We start from the raw sequence: 21,507 nt of genomic DNA on the forward strand, positions 1-21,507 counted from the left end.
GAGTGAGCCACCATGCCTGGCCTACTGCGGGTATGTTTATAAAGTACTCCGAACAATACAGGAAGGTGCTCAGGACAGTGAACTGAGGGCACAGTTTGGGATGAGAAGTGATCTGGGCTGCATGACCTCATGCACGCCAAGCACATGAGAAACAGGCGCGTGGGAGCCCTGCTGAAGTGCTAATAGCAGCTGTCTTCCAGGAGTAGAAAGATGGGGATTATTGAATATTCAAAGAATTCCGTATTTTCCAAGTTTTCCACACTAGGCGGGAAATACTTTTAAAATCAGAAAAATCACAAATATTGAATATAAAACAAAAACATCCAAGCTTTTTGGGAAATCTCTCTTACTCACCCAGGTTTGATGTCCACAGGTGCGAGGAGGGGCCTGGGGAAACCTGCTTTCCGCTGCAGCCAGTAGGTCTCTTTGATGCCCTTACCCTGGAAGAGAGAGGGAAGGGGATGGGAAGGTCCCTCCCCATGCAAACCTCCTCAAGCTGAAGAGCAAGGGCAGAATGTGTGATTCCAACAGCTCCATGGAGAGCAGCCTAGAGCCTGGAGATTCAAATCCTGGCTCTGCTGCCTTCTAGCTGTGTGACTTTGGCCAACTCACTTTACCTCTCTGTGCCTCCATTTCCTCAGTACTGCATAAAGTTGTAAAGATTAAATAAGTTAATATTTCTCTGTTAAAGAAATAACCCGGCCAAGTGCGTGGTGGCTCACGCCTATAGTCCTAGCCTTTTGGGAGGCTGAAGCAGGTGGATCACTTGAAGTCAGGAGTTCAAGACCAGCCTGGCCAACATGGAGAAAGCCCATCTCTACTCAAAAATACAAAAATTAGCTAGGCATGGTGGCACATGCCTGTAATCCCAACTACTTGGGAGGCTGAGGCAGGAGAATCTCTTGAACCTGGGAGGTGGAGGTTGCAGTGAGCCGAGATTGCGCCAGTGCACTCCAGCCTGGGAAAGAAAGAAAGAAGAGCAAAAGAGACAGAGAGAGAGAGAGAGAGAGAGAGAGAGAGACAGAGAGACAGAGCAACAGAGACAGAGAGAGAGAGAGACAGAGAGAGACAGACAGAGACAGAGAGACAGAGACAGAGAGAGACAGACAGAGACAGAGACAGAGAGAGAGACAGAGAGAGACAGAGAGAGAGACAGAGAGAGAGAAAGACAGAGAGAGAGACAGAGACAGAGAGACAGAGAGACAGAGACAGAGAGAGAGAGACAGAGAGACAGAGAGAGAGAGAGAGAATCATGAGCTCTGTGATCAGCAGATCTAGAGTGCTAAGATCCCACCATCTGTGATTGTCTCCAAACTTCACAATGGAAGGACCTGGTGTGGTGGCCTCCCCTGGGGTGGGAGTGCAGCTCCTGGAGGTCAGGAGTGAGGGGGCTTGAGAACATGAGGGTCGGGGCTGGCTGGGCTGGAGGTTCCATGCCCCATCCTGGGCCAGGGCTCTATGGGATGAATATTGTCCTTGGAGCCCCCAGGCCAGCCTGAAGAGCCTGAGGTTGGCATGCTGCCCTCTCCACACCTCTCTGCCCTCCTCACACCTCTCTGCATCCCTTTCTGGCATAAGTCATCCATTCCTCAGGATGCCCAGTGTTCACCCTCCTTAAATAAGACACACCTGCCCTGACTTATTCCAGCTCACTCTCCTCTAACCCCAGCCATCCAGAGCAAAGGATTCCATGTTTGCTGGCCTTCACAGGCTGTGTGACCATGAACAAGTTGCTGCCCGTCTCTGTGCTGCAGCCTCCTGCACCGACATTCCACAGTGTAGTGAAGCGAGTCCCATATGGCACCCAATTTCCGGGACCCAGTGCATCAGGCCTTTAAGCTAGATTGCTCCGGTCTCCCTGCCAGACCTGGCTTCAGCTTAGGAATTTGAGGAATAAGAAGAGAAAGGGTAGGAAGAAAATCACTGAAAGGAATGCTGAACCATTGCCTTTATAGAATGTTACCGTTAAGAGAGAATGCACAGGTTACAGACCTTTCTCTGCTTTTGAGGTGCTCATGAGCATTAGCAACCCAACATTACACTGTAACAGCAGAGAACTGGCCTTGGGACTGATGGGTACACAGAGAAGGCATGACAGTCACTGTGTGTGGGGAAGGAGGAGAAGGAGTGTTCTTGGGTCAGGGTGGGTTGCAGTGAGAGATGGTGTCTGAGCTGGGGTTCTGAGGGATGGGTAGGAGCCCAACAGTGCTATGGAGAAGGCACAAGCTTTGGAGCTGTGAGATCTGAATTACGAGCTATGTGACTTTGATAAGCCACTCTGTCTCTTTAATTGAATTTTTTCAACTGTAAAATGGGGACAACACTGCTCCTCTCGTTATTACTATGAGTGATAAATATTTTGATGTGTGTTGTACACTGGCATGCTACACAGATAGGTCATCAGGAGAAGTGACTTCTCTGTCCTGGCCTTTCCTCTCACAGGGAGCCAGATGGCTCCCAGGAAGCAATGTTTCCTTAGAATTTGGGGAGCATAGAGGACATGTAAAGGTGACCAGCTACATCCCCAACTCTGGGCAGTCACATCAGTCAGATGAGAATCTTCCCTGCTTCCCACAGAAACCGGATCCTTGGGGACTTTTCCCAGAAAGACCATGAAATTCTCTTGCCTTCAGTTCAGTCTGACCTCTGTTATCAATTTGGTAGCTTTCATCAAGGCTGAGCAGTATCTGGACAGTGCTTCGGCTGACATGAATTCTGTACACTGAGAAGAAAGGCAGTCATCAAGTCACCACCTGGTGACAGCATACCCAGTATTTGGTAAAATCATTAGGAGCCTGCAGCGACTGCAGTTCCAATCAATCATACACATAGTGATGATTTATGCATTACCCTTCTTCTGGCCCTCTTGTCCCTCTGAATTGTCGGTCACTAAAAGAGACCCAGAGGAAAAGCAAATTACGTAGATTGAGTGTTAAGGGGAACTCATGACTGAGTCAGAACCCCTAGGAACATAATTTCTACTTGTAAGGAAGTCAGTGAAGACTGAGTCAGGGAAGATATGCAGTTTTTAGTTTTCTTTTAAGAGCAGGACTTTCCAGTAGAGCCATAGTGTCCAGTTATGCAGGATGTACCCTGAACATTAAGGAGCAGCAACCTACATAGCCAGAGGCAGAGGACCTGGGGCTTCAACATTTTAGCTGCTCTAGCCAAGCCATTGTGGTAGCTCCTGCTGCCAGTAAGGGCCAAAAACATTGGGGATGTCTTCATGGTGCTGTCAGGGCTGCCCCAGCATAAAGGGAGGTGGCACGTGACCAATTAAAACACACACACACACACACACACGCACGCTTTAAAGGGTCTCCTTTTTGTACAATGGGGAAACTGAGGCCTACAGGAAGAACATTGTGCCCAAGGACACTAAGCAAGCCAGTTGCAGAGCCAGGGCTAGGACCCAGATTTCCTGCCTCTTGAGTCATTGTTTTCTCTGGCTAATGCCCTCATGAGATCACCACAAATATTGTGTGGAAAGTTAAAAGAGCCAATGACATATATCATCTCCTTCTATTAGGCTGGTGCAAAAGTAATTGCAGCTTTGGCCGTTAGTTGTTGTTTTTTTGTTTTTTGTTTTTTGTTTTTTTTGCAGTCTTGGCTCACTGCAAGCTCCGCCTCCCGGGTTTGGTGGTTCACGCCTGTAATCCCAGGACTTTGGGAGGCCAAGGCGGGCAGATCACGAAGTCAGGAGATGGAGACCATCCTAGCTAACATGGTGAAACCCCGTCTCTACTAAAAATACAAAACATTAGCTGGGTGCGGTGGCGTGCACCTGTAGTCCCAGCTACTCAGGAGGCTGAGGCAGGAGAATGGTGCGGTCATTAGTTTTAACGCCAAAATGGCTATAACTTTTGCACCACCATAGTAGTTGCTTTCCTGAAAACTAGGGTACGCTGCCACCAGGTGGTGATTTGGTTACTAAGAACTATATTAAACAGCCAGGCTGCACAGGTTATCGAAAGAGTCTCTGCCTTGGACAGGATAGAAGTATGAGATACACACACAGTCCTGTGGACTCCATCCGGGAGGCCGTGTTGACAGTGTCCCCAAAGAGGCAAGACAGAGGCATCCTGAGACCCGCGACCCCTGCTGCACAGGACCCTGAAACTCGAATGTACCCGGTGAGCTCCAGCAGGTCTTGGACCAGAGAGAGAGCCCAATGACAGCCTCACCCTTCTCTGCCGCCTGTGCCATTCCCCACTGCACATCCTGGGCTCCAGTTGTGGGGTGAGGATTAAGCTAACTGGAGTCTCCAATGACATCCAGAGAGCACCTGATGCTTGTGCCAGGCTCTGTGCCGGAGGTGAGGGGTCATAGATAGATCAGAGCTCCTCCCTGCTCTTGGGCAGCTCCCAGCCTGGTGGGGAGAGATGTGTAACCTGCAATCAAGACTGTGATGAAAGAAGCACCAGGACTGTGTCAGCACCAAAAAGGGCCCCTAATCCAGCCCAGGGGACTTGCTGGAGAAGAGGATACACGTGCTCTGTCTTGAAGGATGAGAGAATGAGTGGGCAGGGAACAGCAGGCGCAGAGGCACAGAGGCAGGGAACCCGTGTGTGTGAAATTGCACACAGCTGAGTGTGGATGGAGGGCCATGCAGGGAGTGGGGGGAGATGGGGTTGGAGAGGCTATGGTGGTGGTGGGGTGGTAGTGGCAGTGCCAGTGGACTTTATCCTGCAGGTGAGGGGAACCATGGTGGAAGGAGCAGGGACATGGGAAGGGTATATTCATGACTCTGAGGGCTCTCCCAGACCCATCCCAGGAAACATTTGGTTGTTTGCATAAACCACAGAAGGTTTCTGTCCTGCCTCTTCCATCAGACTATCAGCGTCACACATTCTCTCTCTCTCTTTTTTTCTTTTTGGAGACAGAATCTTACTCCGTTACCCAGGTTGGAGTGCAGTGGCGCCATCTTGGCTCACTGCAACCTCTGCCTCCCGGATTCAACCGATTCTCATGCCTCAGCCTCCTGAGTAGCTGAGATTACAGGTGTGCGCCACCACACCCAGCTAATTTTTGTATTTTTAGTAGAGACAGGGTTTCTCCATGTTGGCCAGGCTGGTCTCAAACTCCCGACCTCCTGTGATCCCCATGCCTGGGCCTCCCAAAATGCTCAGACTACAGGCGTGAGCCACCATGTCCGGCCTGACTCTCTTATTTATAACATAATTAGGACCTTAAAATAATGTAAGGAAAAAGAAACATAGAATGTTTTTACCATAGAGTTTTAGAATCTCAGACATCCAAAAGCATGCCACTGGAGGCGTCCCAGCCAGTGCCCCAGGGAAGACTGGGAGATGGATGTGGCCCCTCACCCTGGAGGCCCCTAGCCCGTACCTGAATGCAGGCCAGCCCTCATGCAAACGGGCACGTTGGGTGCATGCCTCATCCAGAAGTCACCCACAGAGCTGAGCATATCCAGGGCCATGTTGTTGATTTCAGCGACATGCTGACTCCCATTGCGCTGAGGCAGCCCCGACACCACCATGTAGGCATCCCCAGTGGTCTCCACCTAGAAACAGCAGCCTGCACACTCCAGCATGAGAACATATCCTCCCTGGCCCACCGCACATCCTGCTACACATGGCTGCTTCTTGGGAGTCCCAACCCGCCCCGTGGGTCTCTGGCCCACAATGCCATCTTTGCTAGGCCTCCAGTTCCAGGCACTTTAGCAACGATTGGATCTGTACATTTCAGATCACCTTTGTCTGTATTCCAGGCGACAATGGCTCTTTTTTTGGTCTCTGGTCTCAGGCCCTGAGCTCCTTGGTGGCAGACCTGGGTACCCCATCTGTTCAAGGCCATAGTGGCAGATCAGGGATTAATTTGGAGAGGACTGTATATGCTTAGAGGACGCTTCCCATTTTCCAAACCCTGCTGGCCTTCCAAAGGTGTACTAGAAAGAATGTAGGTTTTGGAATGAGACAAATGTAGGTTCAAGCCCTGGCTCTGCCATTTACCTGGACAACTTCACCTGGGTGAGCCTCAGTTTCCTCTTATGTGGAACGAATGTTAGAGGTGAAGTATTTACAGAAGCAGGCATACCAATGCTGAATACACAGAGGCTGCTGTCGTCCTCCTCCTCATCATCACGGTTTTGGAATCTCCTAACTGGAAGGGGCTTTGCTGGTCACCCACCCAATTTCCCCCACCCCAGTGGCTGTTCTCACCTATTCACATCCCTTGATAGGAAAGTTTCTCCTTCTTCAGTAGCCACTTCTCTCTTTAGGCAACTCTGATTTTCTTCTTCCTTTCTTCCTTGCTTCCTTCCTTTTCTTTCTTTCTTTCTTTCTTTCTTTCTTTCTTTCTTTCTTTCTTTCTTTCTTTCTTTCTCTTTCTTTCTTTCTCTCTTTCTTTCTCTTTTCTTTCTTTCTTCTTTCTTTCTTCCTTTTCTTCTTTCTTTCTTTCTGTTCTTTCTTTTTCTTTTTTTTTTTAACAAGGTTGCTCAGGCTGGAGTACAGTGGCACAATCTCAGCTCACTGCAACCTCCTCCTCCTGGATTCAAGTGATTCTCATGCCTCAGCCTCCAAAGTAGCTGGGACTACAGGCGTGAGCCACCATGCCTGGCTAATTTTTGTATTTTTTGTATAGATGGGGTTTCACTATGTTGGCCAGGTTGGTCTCGACCTCCTGACCTCAGGAGATCTGCCCTACTCGGCCTCCCAAAGTCCTGGGATTACAGGTGTGAGCCACTGCCCCCGGCTGTAACTCTGATTTTCAAAACTTGAGTTGAGTTAAAACCTGCCTTTCACCGGTTGGTTCCAGCTCCACCCCCTGAACTGTACCTGTATACCTTTCCTAAGCACATTCTTCTATTCCTAAGGCCCTGTTTCAGGTGCTCGGAATACAGATGTGAATGAAGCATAGCCTTCTCCCCTGCCACAGGCCAAGCCTGCCAGGGTGAAGACAGCAACTCTACCCTCTGAGTCTTTCCCGGCTCCTGCACTGTTCCTCCTACAGCAGGCACGTGTTGGCCTCACCAGTCCTGGGCAGCAGAGCCTCCCCTGCCAGGCACTTCTGCGCTTAGTATCTGGTGCACAAGAATAGTGATGCACCACCGCCCATAGGGGGCGCTGTAATTCAAAAACTTTCTCACGCGACACACAAGTGTGGACTGTGCCCCACTACCAACGCCCACACAGCCCTGTGATCTCTCCCTCACCCTGGCTATCCTCCACCGCACTACCAAAAGGTGATCTGCCCTAATGACATCACATTCCGCTCTGATATGCACTTCAGTTTGCTCCCTTTGGTCAGTGGCTTAAAATTCAGGCCCCCTGGCCTAGCTATCAAGGGCCTCCTTCATCTGCATGATTGCCTGACGTTTTCTACTAGTTGCTTCTGGTTCCCCACGCTTCAGCCAGACAGAAACCTTTTCTACCATTTCAAGAGACACCCAGTGCTTGCTCACCTCGAGGCCTGGAGCACCAGATCCCTCTGCCAGAAAAACTCTCCCCAGTCTCTATCTGCTGAAATCCCACCCCTCCATCAGTCCCGCTCACATGTAATCTAGGGCACAGAATCTTACCAGTCCCCAGCAAGAAAGATGGCTCCCTCCTCTGGGCTGTGGCCTGCTCTCCCACCCTGTGGCCTGCCTGCTGCTGTCCACCCAGCATTCATTGACTGGTGGTAAGAGTGGCAGGGGTGGTGGCAGGGCTGCCCCAAGCTGTGCACCTTTCCACAAAAGAGATTTTCCACTCCACTCCCCAGGAGGGAAAATTATGAGAGACTCCTGGCTTTCCCTGCTCTCTCTTCTTCCTCACTGCAGGAGGAGGAATGCCTTACTTGATAGGCAAGACTGGAAAAAGGACTAAGTGCCTCTTAAACACTCATATAGTGCTTACTATGTGCCAGACACAGTCCCAAAGCCTTTGCAATTATGAACGCATTGGATGGTCACAAGACTTCTGGGATATGGGTACCATTACTAAGGCCATTTTGCAGGTGAAAACTGGGTCAGAGGCATTAAGTCCCTTCCCAAGGTCACTTGCAGCCAGTGCCTGGGTTTGAACTTGGTCAGTCCAGTTCCAGAGTCTGTGCACTATGCTGCCTCTTGCTGCACATAGCTTGGGCCCTTTCTCTCTCTCTTTGAGGAGGTTCTGCTCTCACCCTGCCTGCTGGGTGTGCAGCTGTGATACAGGGAGGGTGCACCAGCTCTGGGGACCCAGCCCTGCCTCAGATGTGTGACCCCACAGTCCAGACTAGGGGAGAGGAGTAGAAAGCCCCGCGGTGGCCATACAACCAGACCACATTCTCTGATCTGCTAAAGCTGATCTCTAAGCTGCTGACCTGCCTGAGGCCTGAGCTGGAAGGGAACGCGCAGGGTGCTTAACATTCACTCCTTAACCCTAGAGACAGAAAGCTGACCAGGCACAGGCATGTTCTCCAGGGACTCGGAAAGGCGATGTACTCAAAGTTGCCTATCATAGTGGGCTCTCAGCTGAAAGTGAGGCCGTGGTTCCCTTCACAGATGGGAGAAACAGCCAGGGGAGAGGTGCAAGCAAAGGGTCCCTACTATCAAACGCAGATGTGAATTCTAACCCCACCACTGACTTGCTGTGTGACCCCGAGTGAGTCATTTACCCTCCCTGTGCCTGCGTCCTCATCTATACAGTAAGGATAGTCATCCATACCCTGAAAGGCACTGAAAGGGTTAGATGAGATCAGTTGTGAAATTTCCCCAGCCAAGTGAGCCTCTGTAGGCGATTAACTAATGCTGTCCCCTCCCTCTGTGCTTTCAGGGATGCCTCAGCATCTGGCATGTGGCAGGTGCCCAAGGGTAAGGTGATGACTAAATGAACAATGGTGCTTTCTCTCACATTCCTTAATCTGCAGAGCAATCCTATACCAGAGACACTTTCATCCCTGTTTTATAAATGGAGTACTGAGGCTCAGAGAGGTGACATGCCCAGGGTGGCTTGGCAGTAGGGCCAGGGCAAGACTTACGTCTGGCTGAGCCACAGGTGGGGCTGAGGCCTTGCCTCCGCGACAGCCCCCAGTGGCTCCGCTCTGGAGTCATGTCCATGAAAGTACACACTCGGCCGGGCGCGGTGGCTCAAGCCTGTAATCCTAGCACTTTGGGAGGCCGAGATGGGCGGATCACAAGGTCAGGAGATCGAGACCATCCTGGCTAACACGGTGAAACCCCGTCTCTACTAAAAAATACAAAAAATGAGCCGGGCAAGGTGGCGGGCGCCTGTAATCCCAGCTACTTGGGAGGCTGAGGCAGGAGAATGGCGTAAACCCGGGAGGCGGGGCTTGCAGTGAGCTGAGAGCTGGCCACTGCACTCCAGCCTGGGCGACAGAGCGAGACTCCGTCTCAAAAAAAAAAAAAAAAAAAAAAAAGAAAGTGCACACTCAGCGAGCGCGGGAGGGAATCGCAGACCCCTGCGAAACCAGGAAATGATTGCCTGGCTGCCTCCCAACCCAGACCGGATTAAAGAGCAGTAACCAGATCCTGTTGGGGATGAAGGGGAAACCGAGGTGGATGACATGAGTGATGAGAGATGCTCGCACATCATGAAGAAGGGGCCTCCTCTTTCCCCACATCTGGAGGGTTGTGTGGGCCTTGTTTGATTTCATTTCATTCTGCCAGAAAGATGCAGACCTCCTGGCCAGAGTTCAGAGCAGATCAGAAGGGATGATTCAGAGCCAGGCGACACATGTGTGAGGAAAGATTAGCAGCGGAGGAAGAGATGAGGCCGGGGTGACTCAGGGCAGATCAAAGCTGTGGGGCTCAGCGAGATGAGATGAGGAATCTTTTCCTGGGGCTGTGGGGCCAGGGCGACTCTGGAGACAAGAGGGAAACTCAGGAACGCCTTGGAACCGCGGGCCAGGGCGGGGATCTAAGGTCCTGAATGGGGAATAGGAGGGAAGCTGCACCCTTGGGTGTCGGTGGCGCAGGTCCTGTGGGTGCGTGTCGGTCAGTATGGTGCAGTGGATGGAGCACCGTGGTGGATGCCGTAGGTTCCTGTTCTGGCTTTGCTGCTGGCCAGCTGTGTGACCTCAGGCGGGTCACTTCCCTCTCTGTGCCTCAGTGTCCTCCTCATTCTGTCAACACACATTTCCTGAGGATCTATGATGTGCTAGACACTGCCAGCCACTGGGGAGTGATTCAGGGTGGAACCATAAAGTACAATGTGGGGGGAGTTATGCAAGCATCAAACAGGCGCCCCTAACTGTGTCTGGGACGGGGGGAAGACTAACCTGAGACCAGACACACGGCCAGAAGGGAGCTAGGTGAAGAGGAGGGACGGCACTGCTCCAGGAGGAAAAACAGAGGTACCAAGGCCTGGGGGCTAGAGATAGCGAGGCATGTTTGAGGATCCAGAGGCCTGCAGAGGTGGAGACACAACTGGGGAGGTAGGTGGGGCAGCTCCTGGAGGGCTTGTGGACCACTATGAACCCGCAGCTTTATCCTGAGGATGTCTATCTCATGGGGATGGTGAGCCTCCCTGATGAAGGGCCTTTGGACCAAATCTTGGCCTCAGATCCCACTGAGATTATGTTAACAAACAAGCCACTTAGCCTCTGTTGCCTCATTTTCCTCATATATAAATTAGCAGTACCAGTCCCTACTTCATAAATTGTTTTGCTGAATAAATGGGCTAATACATATAAAGCATTTGATACTAGCATCCAGTATACACTAAACACTCCATAAGTGTTGGCAATTATTGTTGTTGGGATACCATAAATAATGCTATCAGCAGATTGTCTGGCATCTCAGAGTTCATCGTGTCCTCGAAAAATTCCTCCCAAGGCATCCTTTTCAATCTGGCTCCAGCCCTCGGGGCCTGGCCCTCCCCTGTCCCTGCCTTTGTGGAGGGCTGTGGCTGGACAGGCTGGTGAGTCACAAATTAGGGCTAAGGCCAATAGAGCCTTGGCGTGGTGTTTCCTGGGACCTCCCTCCATACCTTCCCCACCATGTCTGAAGCTGCCTCTAGACCCCCTGGATCAGAACAAGGGGCAGTGTTGGGGTTGGAAGGTCCCCACAGCATGGGCAGAATGGAAGAGGGGCGGGCAGGAGGTGGCTGCCTCTCACACTCCGTGCTTGACACCCACTTGTGCATGGGGGACAGGATCCTCCCATCCTCTGTGAGCCCTCCCAGAACTGTGGTCACCATTCATGTTCACAGTCAAAGAAACAGAGGACCAGAGAGGGGAAACTGTTAGCTCAAAGCCACACAGAAGCTGGTGGCCAGGCTGGGACTCAAACCCAGGACTGAGAGGTGCACAGGGAGGGGCCTGAAGGCCCTGCTGAGGCCTCTGTTGTCCTCTCCAGTGCCCCCAGCTCCCCACTCCTGGCCCATTCATGCCCAGTCAGCCCAGCTTATTCAGCTTCCCCACATTCACCAGGCCCTCTGAAGCCTCAGGCTTTAGCACATTTTTCACCCATTGTCTGCCTGGGGCTGCCACTCCCAGATGGGACAATGCTGGGAAGACAGCACCTCTTCCAGAAAGTCTTCCCTGCTCTTTACACATCTACCCCTAGCTGGGTTGGGGCCCTCTCAGCCTCCTCCGCCTCCCAGGATTATTACTTTCACTGCGGGTCATTATCTTTTACCTATAGGTCTGAGAGCTCCTTGAGCATAGGAGTGGGAGCTGAGTCATCTGTCTGCTCATGCCCAGCACAGGGTCAGGCACAGAAATGCCTGCTGATAAGATTGTAAAGGGATGGATAGACAGAGAATGGACAAGTAAACACTGTGGTACATTAAATGCAAAATGGCCCACATCCTTCACCCACTCCATGTTCACCCCATTGCAACGAGACTCTGAAGCTTCTCCCATCAAGAGGTGGACTTTGTTTCCTCAGCTCTTGAATCTGAACTAGTCTTTCATTTTGACCAATAGAATACATCAGAAATTGTAATATGCCTGATCCCAGATTAGATCTCAAGAGCCTTGTGTACTTCTGTCCTCTGTCTTAGAACCCTGCCACATCATGTCAACAATCCCGGGCTAGCCTGCTGGAGGAAGATAGGCTGTGGAACAGAGCTGAGTTCTCTTGGCCGAGGCTCCAGAGACATGAGAGAACCCAACTGAGATCAGCAGAGCCGCCACCTCACCCATAGCTGACCACAGATGCGTGAGTGTGTCCAGAAGAAACTTCTGGTGGCCCCATAGGCTTGTGAACAATAGTAAATGCTTATCATTTTACCCTATTGAGTTTTGGGGGGTATTTATTACACAGCAATAGCTAGCTGATACAAACACATAAATAAATGAATGGAACTAAATGTACTATCAAGACACAGTAGTAAAGGGAGGAATGGAATGCCAGCCTCCTGGTATTCTCACCTTACACACGTCATGGCTGCCCAGAACAGCATCAAACAGCATGTAGGGATCGTTGAGCAAGCCCACCACCTCAATGGGTTCACTCAGGGCTGAGATGATGGTGAAACCTACAATATTACTGAAGTATATGGTAACCTGTTCCACAGTTACCCCCATTTTCAGAACTTCGGCCACAGACCTGAAGGGATGGGAGGGGCCAGACACATAAGGTATGAGGGCCTATTTTTGACAGTTTGGAGGCTAGGAAGGGATATTTGGGAGGAAACTGTGTTGAGCATCAGCAGATCTGGTACAAGTCTGTTGGTGTGCTGACTGTCCTGGAGTGAATACTTGCCCTGTCTGGACATGACTTCCTGTGAAGTGATATTGGGGTGGGGGAAGCATTGTGCCTAGCTCCTTGCTCCCAAGGATGTGAGAGAGCAGAAATTCCACTCACGTGCCCAACAGAGTACCTGGCATATAGAGTGAGGGCTCTATAAAAATATGTTGTATGAACCATGTGCAGTGGCTCACGCCTATAATCCCAGCACTTTGGAAGGCTGAGGAAGGAGAATCACTTAAGGGCAGGAGTTTGAGGCCAGCCTGGGCAACATAGTGAGACCCTGTATCTAAAATAATAATAATAAACAAAACTAACTAAACTAACTAAAGTAATGTGCTGCATAAGAAGAATGTTAGATAAATAAACATGGATGAGTGAATTGAATAAATTCATGGAATCCAGATCTGCTGAGTACCTACTATATTCCAGGCCCTGGGCTTAGAGCTGAGGCTAGAGGCACACTCAAGTCCAGGGGCCACTCACAGGGGAATCATCTGACAGAGCAGCCTTTCTATCTTCTCTCTCTTCAGCTCCAATTCCTCAGTCCGCTCCTGGATCAGGTCCTCCAGGTTCTGGGAATATTTCTCCAGCAACCGCAGCATGGAGTCAGCAAAACTGGTCTTCTTGCCTTGGTTGATGCTTTTGAACTGAAGATGGAACAAAAATGCCAAAATGACGTGAAAGTCAGCACACCTGGTCCTCAGCTGGGAGTCTGGGGCCACAGAAATGCACCAAACAGAATCCCTGCTTGAAGGAGCTGCATTGTTGTGGGGAACAGATATGTAAATGACAGGGGGACGTTGGCTCTGACAAGGGAAAAGTGCAGTCAGCTTTCTATCAGATTAATGGATTAATTTTGTGTAGGGTGGGTGGGCAGCAAGAGGACTTTGCAAAGGAGCCTGTACCCAGCACAGCATTATGGTTAACAAACACAACCCTCTTGCACTGGGTCTCACAACAACACTGTGAGATTCTTTGTTCTTCTCAAAGATAGACAGACAGATAGATAGATAGATAGATAGATAGATAGATAGATAGATAGTAGACAAACAGATGGATGGACGGACAGATGGACAGACGGATGGATGGATGGATGGATAGATGGATGGATGGACAGATGGAAGGGTAGGTGGATGGATGGGTGGATAGAAAGAATATATGTAGATTATTTATATGTATAATCTATCTCGATTTCTACTTTGTTTCTCCAAAATTTTAAGGATGAAGAAGAATAAAAGCAGTACCACACAATAAAAGAATAAACATGTGCAGATATTAGGACCAAAGGAGAGTAAAGGCTTTTTTTTTTTCAAAAAAAAAAAAAAAAAAAAAAGGTAAATCTAGGACTGAAATCTGTATGCAAAATCTATGCTAGAATTTGGTCACCATTTTGGATATGAACTTCCTAGCAACAAAACAAAGAGGGAAATATAGATTACACAATCCATGGGGTCCATAAGACAATGGAACATTAAACTAATTGCTCAAAAGAAATATAACTACTACTAGTGCCAAGCAAAGAGAAGAGCCTCTTAGTTCTTTGTATGAGAACCCGTATGTGTGATCATAAACTGCATTTTCAACAACCTTACAGGAAATCTGGCAGCAGTTTTCCTAGGGAGACTTGCCAAAACCTTACCCAGTGTGGCTTGCACCTTCCCAGAGTGCAGTCAGTAGGAGAAGCAAATCAGTGATGGTCAAAGTGAAGGGGTTCATGCTTGTCAAAATCCAGCATCTTGAACTTGTGAGTGTGTGTGTGTGTGTGTGTGCTCTGTGTGTGTGTGTTATGTGTGTGTAGGTATGCACATCCAACCTCCATTAATGCCACATCTCTCAGCCAAATGTCTGCAAGGTAGGGAGTGGCAGCAGCCCTGAAGTGCACCTATTTTGTATTGACCAAGAAAAGCAGAGGCACAAGCTTTACGGGGTGGGCATGACAGCTGATGACCTTGAGACATCAACAAGGACCTGAAGCCAACTCCAAGGTCACCTCTGCGTCGAAGGTCTTCATTTCATAAATGAAGTGACAAAGGATCTGAGAGGTGGAATAACTTGCCAAGGAGCACACAGTGGTGGATCTGAGTTTCAAACTAAAGTATTTTATATTAATTTTATCACCAGACCCCCAATGAATTATTTTATCATTTGGAATTATACATATTTCTTCTTCCTTTGCAATATTAATTTTCTTGTCTAATTGCATTGGCTACTACTCCTAGAACAATGTGAAATGAATATAAACCTAAGCTTTTTTTTTTTTTTTTTTGACAGAGTTTCACTCTTGTTGCCCAGGCTGGAGTGCAATGGTGTGATCTCAGCTCACCACAACCTCTGCCTCCCGAAACCCAGGCCTTTTGGCTTTAATATCAGTGTTCTTTCTCTTGTACCTTACTCACTCTCTCCTTCTCAAAGAACTACATTTTAAAAAAATTAGTGAAGGGGTGGCCTGCCCCTCCACACCTGTGGGTGCTTCTCGTTAGGTGGGACGAGAGACTTGAGAAAAGGAAATAATACACTGAGACAAAGTATAGAGAAAGAAAAGCGGGACCCAGGGGACCAGTGCTGTGTTTTCAGAGGACCCACACTGGCACCGGCCTCTGAGTTCCCTTAGTATTTATTGATAATTATCTTTACCGTCTAAACGATAGGGGAGTAGCTAGAAAATAGGATCATTGTAGGGAGGAAATCAGCAGTAAGACATAAGAACAAAAATCCTTGTAACATGAATAAGTTTAAAGGAAAATGCTGTGCCTTGAGATGCATATGCAAACATCTCCATAAACCTTTTAGCAGTATTGCTCCAGCAAGCCCCACCTTATTCCTAAAGGCGGTTTCTCCTTACTCAGTAAACAAGGCACACAATGGGTTTTACACCGAGATGTTCCATTGCCCAGGGACGGGCAGGATTTTTAACCATCAAGCCTCTTTCAGGTACTTGTTTAACAAAGACACATCCTGCACAGCCCAATATCCTTTTAACCTTAAATCACCTTCGCACATGTCTCTTGCAAGGACAAAGTTGGGGGTAGGGTCACAGATTAACAGCATTTCAAATACAGAACTAAATGGAGTCTCTTATGTCTACTTCCTTCTATATAGACACAGTAACAGGCTGATCTCTTTCTTTTCCCCACAATTAGTTATCTCACTGGATGGTCACACCTATCTGGAGAGTTAGGCCAGGGTTAGTTATCTTTCCAGGAAACATACAGGGAGGCTGAGGCCCAATAGGAACATTAACTTGTCCAAGGTCAAACAGTGGGTAAGTGGGGTAATATCCATTGGATTCTCACATAGATGTGAATCCAGGCACCCTCACCTCCCCACAGTATGATGCCATTTCCCCCTTCTTCAGGCTGAATTCATGTGTGCCCATCTCAGCCTTGTTTGCTGTTGGGCCTTGGGCAGGAATCTTGGGCAAGAATCCCACAGTCGCCCCTCAGTCAGGGCAAAAGCCCTTCCCCACCTCACTGGCCATGGCAACCTCTGATCCCCTGGAAAGATCCCAGGCTGGTGCTTTATAAACTGGTTGCTCATCCTAGTGCTGCTACCCACCATTATGGTGACTGCTTAGAGGTCATTTACTGTGAGCTCCAGATTTCTCATCTGTGGAGTGGGGCACCACCCCGATGCCAGAGCTAAGTGTGGAGGGGGTGTGGGAAGACAGGTGATGGGCAGGGCTTCTCAAAGGACACCTGTGTGCGTCTCCTTGGACTGCCTTGCTGCTTCTCTCCCTCTCGTCACCTGTCCTAACCCCTTTATTGCTCCCTAAACTGCTCCTTGGCAACTCTCCACCATGGCTGGGGAGTGGAGGATGGGGAGGGGAGGCACTGTCCCCTTGGGTCTGATGGGTTGGCCCCATGGACGCCATCAGCCAGCTTGGTCATGTTCATCACACATTCCACTGCTGCCCTGCCAGCTTGCACAGACTTGCCTTGCCCCTCCCACTGAAATCCCCAAGGCAGTCCTGGGGGTGCCCCAGGGCCCCTCACATTTTCCCCTCACAGACTCAGGAAGTAGTACTGTCTCCACAGCCACAATGGCCTCTCTCCTCTGGTGCCAGGAGGCCTGGTACAAGGTGGGGTTGCTGGCGCAGCTCTGCAGACAGACAGACCTGGGTTGGACTCCAGCCCCACCTTTCACTCACTCAGTTACCTTGGGCAAGTCCCCCCGCCTCTCCAGGCCTCATTTCTCTCCCACGAAGCCAAGAAACTAACACTGTTTCTTCAGAGGGCTGTGGTGAGGATGAAAGGAGGGAAGCATGGCCCTTAGCGTGGGGCTTGACACTCAGGAAGGCAGGGGATAAATGTCCCTGGAACCAGTGGCCCTGAGAAAGCTCTCCTTAAAGGGCGAACCTCAGGGGTGACAGCGCTGGGCAGTTGCCTCTTACTGCATGACTTTCCAGGTCCCAGGGAAAGCACAGGGCTTGCAGTAGGCTAAGTGAGCTGAACAAATGGGCCATTTTTTGTGAGCACCCACTCCTCTGGGGAGCACTCACCTGGCTGTAGATCTGGTCCACGCTAGGTCTGTCCTCTGGAGCCTCCTCCCAGCACTGCTTCAGCACTCATGTGGCCTGTGATTAGGGGCCACCAGCAGCCAGCAAAGAGGAGGGGGATATGCCACTCTCCTGATGATTTCTGCAACAAACACCATGTGGGTGGGCCTGGGGTTCTGGGAAGGGTCATGAAAGGAGCCTGGCCTCAGATCCTGAGAGTGTGGGCAGGGTAGGCTTACAGCAGTGCCAGGTTCTGGGCCTGAGGATATTCCTCAGCTCCTGTGTCCAGGGTATGGCTGGCCAGTGGACGCGGCATTGCTGCTCTCCTGGGTCGACCCTGGGTGTGGCCAAGGAAAGGGTCTCAGACTGGGAGCCAGGAGAACTGCGAGCTGGTTTTGAATTCCGTATCTGCCATCACAATACTAGGGGATGATGGAGAAGACAATGATCTCTCTGAGCCTCAGTCTCCCCATCTGTGAAATGAGCATAATGAATTGCCTTCTTTTTTCTTTTCTGTTTTTTTTTTTTTTTTGAGACAGAGTTTCGCTCTTGTTGCCCAGGCTACAGTGCAATGGCGCGATCTTGGCTCACAGCAACCTCCGCCTCCCAGATTCAAGTGATTCTCCTGCCTCAGCCTCCAGGCATGCACCACCATGCCCGACTAATTTTGTATTTTTAGTAAAGACGGGGTTTTCCATGTCAGTCAGGCTGATCTTGAATAAACTGCCTTCCTGAGAAGAGTGCTGAGGTGGAAGATGATGGATGTTAGGTGCCCGGCACCTGGCAGACTGTCCCCCACACTCAGGCCCCGCAACAACTGCCGCTACTCTGTTGCCAATGACGACCACCAATGATCTTGAAACCTTGACAGTGCAGCTTTTTCCTGCAGCTCTGCCACTCAGACACTGGCGTGCCGGTTCCCGGCAGGTGTGAACGACACTGCCTGCTTATCGTTATCATCATCATTATGATTCTGTACTCAAGCAAACCTGGCCATGCGTCATCCTGTCTCCACACCAGGCTAAGTCAGTGTTCTAGTTCTGCTGTGACTCTGAGCCTCAATTTCCCCACCTAACAACGGATGGAAATAACCCCTGCCTCGGGGGGCCGAGTGATTCTAAAGTAGGCTGGGAGGAAGAGGGGCTGACACCGAGCTCAGGTTCTGGAATCCACAGAGCAGAGCGGGACTTTAGATGACCCATTTACGGTCCACACAAGGCGCATCACCTCTCTGAGCCTCAGCTTCCTCACCTGGAAGATGGGCACAACCACACTATGTACTTGCAAGGGTTGTCACAAGGCAGAGTAGGTTAATCTCCGAAGATGGCCGGGATCCTCCTCTCGTGAGTGAGGGAGGTGGGAGCCCTTGGAGCCAGAGAGGAGAAATTTCTTTCTGGGTTTCAGTCCCCTTCCCATCCCTTTTTGGCCTTGTTGGGGATAGTGCAGGAGTCACCATCCCATTCTATAGACAGGGAAACTGAGGCTCCTGGGAGTGAAATCAGGTACCCACATAGGGCCAGTCAAAAGCAGACACTAGACCTAGGCCTGGTTTGCACCCAGCCTGCATGAACTCCTCTGCCCAGAGGTTCCCAGCCTACAGGCGTTAGACCCTGAGGGCCCCAGAGTGGGGGATCTGGGAAGTCATATGTGCTTACAAAGGACTGTGTGCTGATGGAACCAACCATACACCACATGCACACATGTACTGCTGTTTTTCAAAGGTATGCAGATGGCACTGCAATGAATAAAATACAAACCCATGTCAAAGTGTTGCTGATTTCACAGCAGATTTTATCATTGGGTATGTTCTCAGTTAGTGGATATTAGAAGTCAAATAGTAGCATGTGAGGCTCTAACCATTTTTGACATTAAAATGGAGTCTTCACATGTGAACATGCTGGGAACCCCTGCCCCAGGCCAGGCCAGGTCTCATGCTCCCCTCACTGCACCAGGCATACGGTCCACAGCCCAGGCATAGCCATGATTGACGGACAGTGCTGAAAGCTGAGGGAGGAGTCTGAGCATCCAGCTCTGGCCGGACCTGGCTGGGCTCTAAGAGGGTGCCCCACAGATGACTCCAAGAGATTTTAGAACACTGAGCTTGGACCAGGAATGTCCACCCAATCCCAGGTCCACAGCTTCCCCTCTGAGAAATCCCTTCCCCTCTCTGAGTCTCAGCTAACTCTAAAAAAGGGGCGATTAGCTACCTCCCAGGGTTGTCAAATGGTATCATGCACATGAAAGTGCCTTGGGAACTGCAAAGTGACCCCCCCCCCCCCCATCCACAGGATCCTAAAGAGATGTCAGAGTCAGGAGGGAACCTGGATCCCCTTAGCATGCTCCTAACATCACCTCGCAGATATTTATTGAGCTCCCACTGCATGCCAGGCGCTTTGTTTACAGCATTTCACTGAATCCTCACAGTTGTTCTGGAAGGCAGACATCATGGTTCCCATTTTACAGATGAGAAGACTGAGGCTTGGAGTCTAAAAGGGATTTACTCAAGGTCACGAGGCAAGTTGGTGTGGAGCTGGGCTTAGGTTGGTGTTCCCTGGAGCCTGTGGCTTGAGCCCTGTACTCCCTGAGGCCAAGGAAAGCACACAGCAGGAAGCAGTGGGCCCTAGGCTGACAGCCTCCTCACGGGTGGCCAGAGCATTCCAGGCCTGGGTCCCTGCACCCAAAGCTGGGTGGAGCGAGGCCTGGAGTGCCTTGCACTGGTGGCATGGCTTGCAGATCCCATTTGGCCTGCCCTTCCCTCCTCAGAGGCAGATGATGGGGAGGCAGCCGAGGAATGTTGAACAAATGGTCTGATAAAGCCCCCCTTCTTTCCACTCCTCCACCTCATAAATTTGGGCCTGGAATGCTCATTATTCATGGGGCAGTGCTGTGGTGGAGAAAGGCAGTGGGGCTAGGCCTCCTGTGAGTTAAAGATTATCCATTGGGGTAGGATCTGATGGTGGGCTCAGCTCTGTACTGGTCTGCACTGTGGGCCAAGGTACCCAGGTGTCTGTGGAGTGCCAGGTCCCTGGGACTGGGAAGAGGCAGCAGGAGGATGACAGAAAGAGCAGTCTGGGATCCAGGGAGCCCGGACAGAGAGCACAGAGGGGAGGAAACATTTCTGGAGTTGGGCCCTGGCACTGGGGCTAGAAGAGAGAAAGTGTGTACAGGCCAGGTGATGATGGGGAAGCAGCCAGGGGTTATCCTGGGGAGCCAGAAGTGTGAGGACAGAGATGCTCTGAAGGAGCCTGCCTGGGCAGGTAACGAAGCCCCCTGGTATTGAGCAGCCTGGCCACGTTGGTCATGGGACTGGGGATCTGGCACATTTGTTATTGGATTCCCATTTATAGATGAGAACATTGAGGCTCAGAGGGTAAGCGGTTTGCGTAAGGTCACAGAGTAAGACAGTGACACAGCTGGAGTAGGGCTGAGCTCTGTGTAGCCTGTGCTGGGCATGGAGGGGAGGTGCAGTCGGGGCATGAGCACCTACAGGCATGGCGGTGACACTGGGGAGGAAGGCGGGGTGGAGATTTTCACCCGGAGCACAACGTCCTTAGCCCCTGGAGTGGGTCAGCTGCTATTCTGGCAGAGTTGCTGAAGGCAGCCCGGCTTAAGTCAAGTTCTCATGGTCAGACTTTAGGTGTGCATGTCTATGTGGTTATTTTCAGGCCCAGATTTCCTGATTGCCATAGAGTTTCCCACTAGGCAGAGACTCTAGCCAAGGACAGCCAAGGAGGGGGAGGAGGGTGCCTACCTTCCACTGGGAATCCTGAGGAGCAGTAGGTTGGGCCCCGAGGCAGCACCTCCTGCAGGATGATGGCAGTGCTGAAGATGTCCCCTGTGAGGGTGCCCCACCCAGGGCACCCAGGCCCTGGCAGCAGCTCTACAATCATAGGGCAGGGCCACGCCACCATCACCTACTGACCATCCAAGCCAGGCCGGGCGCATCTATTCTCCCCAATTCACAGGTAAAGAGCCTACAGCTTGTTCAGAGAGGAGAAGCGATCAACTCAAGGTCACCAATGCCAGAGGACTGGAGATTGCCCTCTCCCCGACCTTACAAACACCTGGTTAAACAGAGGCCCCAAAACCTACTGGCAGCCCCCTGTGCTGAGCTGACCTGGCCAGGGTTGGGGAGCCTGCTGAGTGTTCAGGGGCTCTGCATAACCATGGTCAGTGACCTTGAGCACAAAGCGTCTGTCCACCACACAGTTTTGGGACTTGAGGCAGCCAGGAGGGAAATGTCAGTGGCGCAGAAACCTCATGCCCTAAGATGGACATAATGGGGGTCCGTTGGATCTGTAACGAATGAGAGGAAACCTGGTTCTCTCGGAATTCCCAGAGGCCCCAGAAAGCCTTCCTGCCTCCCCGTTTTCCT

At 50.7% G+C, this 21,507-nt stretch overlaps 1 protein-coding gene across 1 annotated transcript in view; it reads right to left on the reverse strand.

Annotated features, from left to right (window-relative positions):
- LOC111540965 (olfactory guanylyl cyclase GC-D-like) overlaps nucleotides 1-21,507 on the reverse strand; it is a 35,001-nt gene that overhangs the window by 3,424 nt on the left and 10,070 nt on the right. The window contains 10 exon segments of the mRNA XM_031933828.1: nucleotides 355-440; nucleotides 2,628-2,722; nucleotides 4,015-4,113; nucleotides 5,350-5,524; nucleotides 12,316-12,493; nucleotides 13,121-13,284; nucleotides 17,136-17,197; nucleotides 17,200-17,274; nucleotides 20,884-21,039; nucleotides 21,244-21,398. Coding sequence (XP_031789688.1) covers nucleotides 355-440; nucleotides 2,628-2,722; nucleotides 4,015-4,113; nucleotides 5,350-5,524; nucleotides 12,316-12,493; nucleotides 13,121-13,284; nucleotides 17,136-17,197; nucleotides 17,200-17,274; nucleotides 20,884-21,039; nucleotides 21,244-21,398 — 1,245 coding nt within the window.

This window comes from Piliocolobus tephrosceles, chromosome 13 (genome assembly GCF_002776525.5).
Source record: "Piliocolobus tephrosceles isolate RC106 chromosome 13, ASM277652v3, whole genome shotgun sequence".
Lineage (NCBI taxonomy): Eukaryota > Metazoa > Chordata > Mammalia > Primates > Cercopithecidae > Piliocolobus > Piliocolobus tephrosceles.